At 47.0% G+C, this 9,743-nt stretch overlaps 1 protein-coding gene across 2 annotated transcripts; it reads right to left on the bottom strand.

The window, feature by feature from the left end:
- Nucleotides 1–524: 524 nt before the first annotated feature.
- LOC106606071 (prune exopolyphosphatase 1) lies at nt 525–9,477 on the bottom strand. Of its 2 annotated transcripts, none has more exons than XM_045719063.1 (8): nt 9,267–9,477; nt 6,957–7,061; nt 6,651–6,853; nt 5,337–5,521; nt 5,066–5,224; nt 4,839–4,906; nt 3,164–3,322; nt 525–3,000 (listed from the first exon to the last, which is right to left on the bottom strand). In XM_045719063.1, the coding sequence occupies exons 1-8, from the start codon at nt 9,303–9,305 to the stop codon at nt 2,614–2,616; spliced, it is 1,305 nt and encodes a 434-aa protein (XP_045575019.1). In that variant the 5' UTR covers nt 9,306–9,477; the 3' UTR covers nt 525–2,613. The 2 variants fall into 2 exon arrangements, with proteins under 2 accessions (XP_045575019.1, XP_045575018.1); XM_045719062.1 differs by having other exon boundaries at nt 4,812–4,906.
- Nucleotides 9,478–9,743: the final 266 nt, after the last annotated feature.

Consider the following 9,743-nt stretch of genomic DNA (forward strand, 5'->3'; position numbering starts at 1 on the left):
GTTCTAAACATTGCATCCAATTGAATGTGCCTCAGTTCTCCCACAGTCAGGGAGGAGTTAAGGATAGGAGGGAGGTAGGCTTGGGCAATATACCGTTTATACCAGGGTATTTAGAAAAATACCAACGGTATGATTTTCAATACCATTATTTGGGTTGGGGGCACCCCCACCTCGCAGGGCCTGCCGCGTTGCAACTTAAGTATAACTATAAGAAATACATGATATCCAGCTCAGGCCTCCAGCTATGCATTTGGTTTGCTAACTTGCTAAGTGGCTAAATGTCAAGATCAAGCTTCTTGGTTACAGTAGAGACATTCAATGCCCTCCTGGATCAAGATCCCTGTTGCCTAATTTGTTTTGTGCGTAAAAAAGAAGTGTGCACTTCCGGTAATACGTATACCCCGGTATGGTACAGAAACGGTATGACTCTAGAGGAAGGTAGACAGTAGATACCACACTGGGAAGACCTCCATGGTCCCAACATCCTCCACATCACACATACTGAGTTGAAATAACAGACAAAACAGGATAAGAAACTTTAATACTATTTAACCCTTTTCAACATTTCAGGTGAAACCATTACATTTCTAACTGTAAAACTTTAGTCCGCTGGTTTCCAAATGATTAAAAACTGATTGTCCTTCATAACATCTGCTAATGGTCTAACCTTGACTGAAATCTACTCTACCTTTTGGTGCAGATTATAGCTAGATCTCAACAATGTTCTCATCAATTTGGAGCATTTTATGAAATAAACAGTCATTTAATTAGACTACATCAGGCCTGGAAGTACCTTGAGTGGTTCTGGGGAGTCCTAGTCTCAGATAAAAGAGATCAAAGTATTATATTCAAATTAACATGACATCAGCAATATCATTGGTACCAAGTGCTTTAACACAAAGCGGAAGTTACAGTATCTTCTTGCGATACAATTGCATATAATCAGATAATTCTTAAATAATATTTTTTTTTAAATTATGTTTACATACATTTGCAGTATACAAAATCTTTCATTTGGAGAAGATACAGTATTATAATGGTGTTTTGAATCAGAAGAACATTCAAAACGGATTTATTATCAATAAAACAGTCAGTCAAGGAATAATGTCTAGCTATCTCTAGCAATAACTATTCAACACAAACACTTTACTTCAACGTCAAACTGCTTATCAATTATGTAAAATCAACACTGCATATCATGCAGAGTGACACTTTATTTGGACCGTCCATCTGTAGATGCTCTACAGACTATCACATTTCAACTATGTACTAAACGCCAACCTTAACCTAACCCTAAACTTAACTCTTTGCCTAAACCCAACTATTAACCCTTACCCTAAGCTTAGTAATAAGCTGCTTATCAACAGATAGTTTGACCATCTGTAGAGCATCTACAGCTGGACTATCCAAATAAAGTGGGGCCGCATATTGGTTTAGGCATCTATCATAAAAATCTTTCTATACACATTAGTATAGGGCACAGTGCCTAGATGTCAAGATCAGGCTTCTTGGTTACAGTAGAGACATTCAATGCCCTCCTGGATTAAGATCCCTGTTGCCTTTGTACACAGACCACATATTGGTTTAGGCATCTATCACAAACATTTTCATATACACATTAGTCTAGGCTGCACACACACTCTTGGGGAGATGAGAGAGAGTGGATCTATTTTCTCAAATGTATTTCCCGGAAACATTTTTCCATTAACAGAGTTCCCACGTAAATGTCTTATTCCCATTTAAGGATGAAAGCATCGGTGTCACTAATATTTGATTATTTAACCTTTATTTAACGAGGCAAGTCAGTTAAGAACAAATTCTTATTACAATGACGGCCTACCCCGGCCAAACCTTAACCCGGACGACGCTGGGCCAATTGTGCGCCGCCCTATGGGACTGCCAATCATGGCCAGTTGTGATACAGCCTGGAATCGAACCAGGGTCTGTAGTGATGCCTCTAGCACTGAGATGCAGTGCCTTGGACCACTGCGCCACTCGGGAGCCCCCCCCATATAAAGCACAGGTGTCACTAACGTAAAGCACGGGTGTCACTAACGTAAAGCACGGGTGTCACTAACGTAAAACACGGGTGTCACTAACGTAAAACACGGGTGTCACTAACGTAAAGCACGGGTGTCACTAACGTAAAGCACGGGTGTCACTAACGTAAAACACGGGTGTCACTAACGTAAAGCACGGGTGTCACTAACGTAAAGCACGGGTGTCACTAACGTAAAACACGGGTGTCACTAACGTAAAGCACGGGTGTCACTAACGTAAAGCACGGGTGTCACTAACGTAAAGCACGGGTGTCACTAACGTAAAGCACGGGTGTCACTAACGTAAAGCACGGGTGTCACTAATATTTTCAATACATTTCCATCATCTCCAATATGATTGCCAGTGGATTGTTTACTCCTCTGGATTGGGAACAGTGTGCCTCCCAGTCCTTGTCCCAGCGGATCAATGTTGTGCCTACCTTAACACCCTGCACAGTCACAAACAATCTGTACTGACTGGTCTGAATCCTGTTGCGAGAGCTCTCTGACCATCCAGCTGTTATACAGGTTAGTGAGCTTGGATGCTCCGCTGACCACAGGAGTGTGAGTGACATCAGAGTCCCCCTGCGTTCTCCTCTTCGCTGGCCATCTTGCTGAACTTCTCCGTCAGAGCTTCAGCGCTGATCTTGGGCAGCCCGTTGTCAAGGGGACAGCCCTCCACCAGACTGTTCATAGGGGTGGGGGGGAAGTAGGAGTCCTCCTCTATCCCAGCGTCCTCAGTGCACGCTCGTTGCCGTGGTGCCTCGTAGCTCTCTTCTAGGTTCCCACCTTGCACCTCTCTTCGCTCCCTGTCCCTCAGGAAGTCCTTGATGATGGGCAGCACCTTCTTCCTGGAGGCCAACGTGTTTCCCTGGAGATAAGCCCTGATGTCCGAGTAAGGGCTGCTCATTGGACTCAGGCTCAGACTGGGGCTCCGGGATTGCTCCAAGGCTTGGCTCATCTGCAGGACAACAAAGACCGTTCAGTTCATCATATAAAGTAGACATTGTAAAAAACAACACTGGCAACCCAAAGCTTACTATCAACTCTTCATAATGACTTACTTTAACTCTAGATAGTCAACTCTATGGGATCATGTCTGATTGGGATGGTGTAGTTCTTACCTCCCCCCTGTAGAGGGTGCTGGAGCTGTAGACGGCCAGCTGCCTGAAGGGCTCCTTGTTATTGTTGAAGGAGATCGTCATGGCCACCACCAGGTTGTAGCTGTGCTTGTGGCAGAACTCACAGAGCTCTTGCTGTAAGCTTTGTCTCTGTAGAAAAGCCTGAAGGACAACATTTATAGATATTACAGTTTGTTTGTGAATCTCAGTATAAACTCAAGTGCACCTGTTGAGTCCCTTTATAAGTTCACATGAAGAGACGGCACAGGGTTTGTGCCTTTTTACTTGTGGTTCCACCTGATTGGACATGTGGGGGGGTGATCTTCATGAACTAGGTGCAACATCCCACCTTTACGTTTTGAGTGTCTGAAGGGTGCGTCAGGCAGTAACACGGGGAAGTGTCTGAAGGGTGTGTCAGGCAGTAACACGGGGAAGTGTCTGAAGGGTGTGTCAGGCAGTAACACGGGGAAGTGTCTGAAGGGTGTGTCTGGCAGTAACACGGGGAAGTGTCTGAAGGGTGCGTCAGGCAGTAACACGGGGAAGTGTCTGAAGGGTGTGTCAGGCAGTAACACGGGGAAGTGTCTGAAGGGTGCGTCAGGCAGTAACACGGGGAAGTGTCTGAAGGGTGCGTCAGGCAGTAACACGGGGAAGTGTCTGAAGGGTGCGTCAGGCAGTAACACGGGAAGTGTCTGAAGGGTGCGTCAGGCAGTAACACGGGGAAGTGTCTGAAGGGTGCGTCAGGCAGTAACACGGGGAAGTGTCTGAAGGGTGCGTCAGGCAGTAACACGGGGAAGTGTCTGAAGGGTGTGTCAGGCAGTAACACGGGGAAGTGTCTGAAGGGTGTGTCTGGCAGTAACACGGGGAAGTGTCTGAAGGGTGTGTCAGGCAGTAACACGGGAAGTGTCTGAAGGGTGTGTCAGGCAGTAACACGGGGAAGTGTCTGAAGGGTGTGTCAGGCAGTAACACGGGGAAGTGTCTGAAGGGTGTGTCAGGCAGTAACACGGGGAAGTGTCTGAAGGGTGTGTCAGGCAGTAACACGGGGAAGTGTCTGAAGGGTGTGTCAGGCAGTAACACGGGGAAGTGTCTGAAGGGTGTGTCAGGCAGTAACAAGGGGAAGTGTCTGAAGGGTGTGTCAGGCAGTAACACGGGGAAGTGTCTGAAGGGTGTGTCAGGCAGTAACACGGGGAAGTGTCTGAAGGGTGTGTCAGGCAGTAACACGGGGAAGTGTCTGAAGGGTGTGTCAGGCAGTAACACGGGGAAGTGTCTGAAGGGTGTGTCTGGCAGTAACACGGGGAAGTGTCTGAAGGGTGTGTCAGGCAGTAACACGGGGAAGTGTCTGAAGGGTGTGTCAGGCAGTAACACGGGGAAGTGTCTGAAGGGTGCGTCTGGCAGTAACACGGGGAAGTGTCTGAAGGGTGCGTCAGGCAGTAACACGGGGAAGTGTCTGAAGGGTGCGTCTGGCAGTAAGACAGGGAAAGACTCTGATAACTTGAGGACTGTGTTCAGTTTAGATCTGAAGGTGAAACATGTGCATTGTGAGATGGCATACTGCAGTAGAACTGGGTACATGATAGTATTTGAACCATGTTATTATCCACCAGTAGTAGGTATAACCTTGTGATGTATCACATAGTGAATAGTTAAGATGCACCTCCAGTGTCATATATATCACACTGACTGCCAGTTTTAAATCTCCTTCCGATGCCACCTTCATGTCTTTCAGTAGCATCTGTTCTGTGGTGAGACCTGGGAACAAGGGAATACGAGCAAAAAAACATTGTAGGTCTCCCTCTCCTTCATACGTAAACATGGCATTGATATCATGGGATGATTATCGTTCTAATCTGAGAGGCAAAAATCACATCCACAAGGCTGAGCTTCAGGTATTCATCCTGGGGTGTTTACCTGACACGTCAAATTTAGCATTCTGCAAGGACTGGAAGAGGACGCCCCTTGGTGGCAGGTTGGGGAAGTGCGTCTCCAGGAGGACAGCGTACTGGCTGTCTTTAGGGGTGACTTTCCCTGCCTCTGGGGCCATGTTCACACAGTCTAACACTATGGTGCCTGTGATCACAAAGAACAGGATGTCAGTTTCTTCACACAGTGACACAGTTAAAGGTATAGTTCACCAAATACTGACATGATTTCCACATACATCAGTTATATTTCTGGTTACCATATAAGAGCTGGGCCACCTGTTGGTCGAGGACTTCAGGGGCTTTCTGGATGATCCGTTCTGTCACCAGGGTGGTGCAGGAGCCCACTGTCTCCACGGTAACAGGACAGGAGGGAGAGGGCTTCCTCTCCAGGAGGTGATGGTCGATCACCTCCAACACCGCCTCCTCTAGATCACGGTCAGAGCTGCGACCGACAGACAGACAGACAGACAGACAGACAGACAGACAGACAGACAGACAGACGAGACAGACAGACAGACAGACAGACAGACAGACAGACAGACAGACAGACAGACAGACAGACAGACAGACAGACAGACAGACAGAACAGACAGACAGACAGACAGAACAGACAGACAGACAGACAGACAGACAGACGACAGACAGACAGACAGACAGACAGACAGACAGACAGACAGACAGACAGACAGACAGACAGACAGACAGACAGACAGACAGACAGACAGACAGACAGACAGACAGACAGACAGACAGACAGACAGACAGACAGACAGACGAGACAGACAGACAGACAGACAGACAGACAGACAGACAGACAGACAGACAGACAGACAGACGAGACAGACGAACAGACAGACAGACAGACAGACAGACAGACAGACGACAGACAGACAGACAGACAGACAGACGACAGACAGACAGACAGACAGACAGACAGACAGACAGACAGACAGACAGACAGACAGACCAGACAGACAGACAGACAGACAGACAGACAGACAGACAGACAGACAGACAGACAGACAGACAGACAGACAGACAGACAGACGAACAGACAGACAGACAGACAGACAGACAGACAGACAGACAGACAGACAGACAGACAGACAGACGACAGACAGACGAGACAGACAGACAGACAGACAGACAGACAGACAGACAGACAGACAGACAGACAGAACAGACAGACAGACAGACAGACAGACAGACAGACAGACAGACAGACAGACAGACAGACAGACAGACAGACAGACAGACAGACAGACAGACAGACAGACAGACAGACAGACAGACAGACAGACAGACAGACAGACAGACAGACAGACAGACAGACAGACAGACAGACAGACAGACAGACAGACAGACAGACAGACAGACAGACAGACAGACAGACAGACAGACAGACAGACAGACAGACAGACAGACAGACAGACAGTCAGCCAGGCTATTTCAAGGAGTCTCTAGGTCAGTGTAGCTTTTGTAGAGATACAGGTGATGATCACATGGGGAAGTGTTTACGTCCTGGATGACAGTCAGTGGACAGGGGTTAAGGTGTCATGGTTGACCCTGACCTGGGCAGCACGTTGTGGTCCACCAGTGTGAGGTCCAGCCGGCCGGCCCGGTGTAGACTCCCCAGGTCCACCTCGTCCCGGAACACCAGGTCATCCTGGGAGAGGCCACTCTCTCTCAGCAGGAAGGTATTGTCCGTGCGCAGCGGGAACTCTTGCCGGGGAATGTTCAGAACGGGAAGAGGAATTTTCCCAGAATCAAGTGTCTGGGAGGGGGGAGAGAGAGGTGTTATAACACCTGACACTTGCTCTGTTGAACCATTCTCAACACATGGGTCGGGTCCAAATGATGGGGTGGGTTACTCTCACCTTGGACAGGAAGTATGCGTAGGCCAGAGCTGACACCATGGAGTCCAGGTCACAGGCCTCGTTCCCCAGGACCACATGGAACCCTGGGCTGCCATCTGCGTTCCCCTGAGGAGGGTAGAGTGAGATGAATACAGTCACAAGAATATCCAACTCCTATGAGGGGATTTACCATGAGAAAATACAGGGCAGTCTATCCATTACTCTTGTAATGGGCCTTCAAAGGCAATCAGATGTGTCTTAGTGAGTGGACAGTGCTATGTGGACAGGCTGTGTGTGTGTGTGTTGTAATGTCAATGCACGTCACGATGATGCTGTTCACTGGAGATTAGGTACTCTCGGTTCTGCACAATGTCCCCCATCCTAGAGTAAAACCCTGGACACTGTTTGAATAGCCTTCTGAAGGGTCAATGGCAGATCCCAGTGCAGCCTAAAGTGGATGAGCTAAGGGCTGACTTCATTCCCCTGCCTGAAGGCTCTGGCTAGCTCTTTGTCAATTAGCCTTAGGCTAATTCCATCAATGACCTCAGTAGAGCAGACTGTGATGTAATGGCTAAGCTACATGACGGCCTGCTAACTCCACTACATGTTCTTGTTGAATGTTTTAATGTGGAGTTGAGAAACAAGTAGGGTGTTTCATTTTCCCAGAGCATGGCCGTCTGTGACAGCGGCACGAGTCATGGGTGCCAGAGCTAGGGCCTAACAGAGACAGCTTGTTGCGATAACAAAAGCCGGTCATGTGACAATTAGCCAGTCTACAGCCTGAAGCCTAGCAGCAGGTAGCCTAGCAGTTAAGAGCGTTGGGCCAGTAATCGAAACGTTGCTGGTTCTAATCCCCGAGCCGACTAGGTGAAAAATAAAATCGATGTGCCCTTAGAGCAAGGCACTTAATCCTAATTGGTCCTGTAAATCACCCTGGATAAGAGTGTCTGCTAAAATGTTCCCAGTCAGTGAGGGGATTATTAACATGCTCCTCTCCCCTGAACACTCAGTAGGTCAGCATGGAGGTATAGGGAAGGGACATCAGCCATCTGTTGCAGATTAAGAGTAAACAGAGTACTGAAGTAACTCAACTAGACAGGTGAAAGAAAATTCTCAGGAAGCATCCACCATACGACCCAGTCTCATCTATCCACCATACGACCCAGTCTCATCTATCCACCATACGACCCAGTCTCATCTATCCACCATACGACCCAGTCTCATCTATCCACCATACGACCCAGTCTCATCTATCCACCATACGACCCAGTCTCATCTATCCACCATATGACCCAGTCTCATCTATCCACCATATGACCCAGTCTCATCTATCCACCATATAACCCAGTCTCATCTATCCACGATGTTTTCAGATTGATGCAGAAGGAGAGGAAGCCACTGTTAACTATTGAAATGCACCGCACCTGTCTTTCATTTGCCATTAGACTTCTCTAAACCCAGCCTCCCCATGTACACACTGGATAGCACATCTGCAATAAGAGCCCTCTGTGTGTGCTGGTGCTGACTTCTCTTCCCCCTCACTGAACACTGAGTAAATAAGGTGTGACGCTCTGAGGCGCTATAAACACCATCTGATCTCACTCATCTTGATAGGGCTTGTTTTGAACCCAAACAGTGCTCTTTTCCTTAAGGTCAAGAGCACAACATCAAGACCCTGAAATTAAAGCCATCGTATAAATGTAAGTGTGGGAGACATGCAACGCAAAACAATGCACGTGGGCATATTGACACCTGAGAGGCAGCTGACAGGCAGCTGACCCTACAAGAAATCTACTTTCATGTTCCATTGCAATTGAACAATTATATTTGTTTGAATATCACTGAAATATATTAATGCAATATATAATGCAACATAATGAAGCAGTGTATGAGTTACATTTAACGCAATTATGTGATCACGTGACAGTGCTAATTTACTTGGCTAGCCAACTAGCTAGCTGTAATTACAGTCTATGTACAGTACAAATGTAGCTAATGTACGGTGACAACTGTCTCAGTCGGATCTAATTTGTTGCGCATGCACGAGCCCTGAAGCAACACCGTGACCATGCGGCGGGCTGCTGTCACACTGCCCTACTGTTTTTAAATGACAAGTCTTTCGACTTGATCTACTCGGAATTTAATGTCTAGCTGGCTTTCTCCTGATATCTCTGAAAACTACACTAATTGAATTTGACCATCAAATGTACATGTCGAAGTTATTTAGAAGACTACATATCTAGCTGACGTTACCCGTTAAGACAAACTAAACATTGAAAATGGATAAAGCAAGCAAACGGCGCGACCACCAGAAACATTCGATGTTCCTACCTTCAGCACATTGCGACAGCTTTTTAAAAATATATCCATGGTTAACGGATGCACTACGTAAAGACAGTCTGAAATTACAGTTTGCTAGTTGTCTTTGTTGCATATAGCTAACAATAGCTGTATCTGCACGTCTCAGGAATAAACTGTAAGTTTGAAATGTTAATGTTCAAGAGTGGTGCGTGACTCGTTTTGGGCTGAAGTGACGTTCAAAGACGTGACGTGGTATTATGGGTAGTGTAGTATGAAATATGGTTTACAAACTGGTCGTTTCAAAGAGAACTGTTGTAGCAAAGATTTTTATAACTAAAGCAAGATAGACCACAGCCTCTCGCTTCCAATGGGAACAAATGAGCCATAGTGGGCAGAAGAAGCAAGAAGGGGGGCAGAGCCAAATACGAGCTAGCGAGATCCTATTGGCGCGTTCTAGCGTTATCTTCATATTTCTGTTAGGGAACGCCTACTCTGAAGTGCGCGTGT

This window comes from Salmo salar, chromosome ssa05, assembly GCF_905237065.1.
Source record: "Salmo salar chromosome ssa05, Ssal_v3.1, whole genome shotgun sequence".
NCBI lineage: Eukaryota > Metazoa > Chordata > Actinopteri > Salmoniformes > Salmonidae > Salmo > Salmo salar.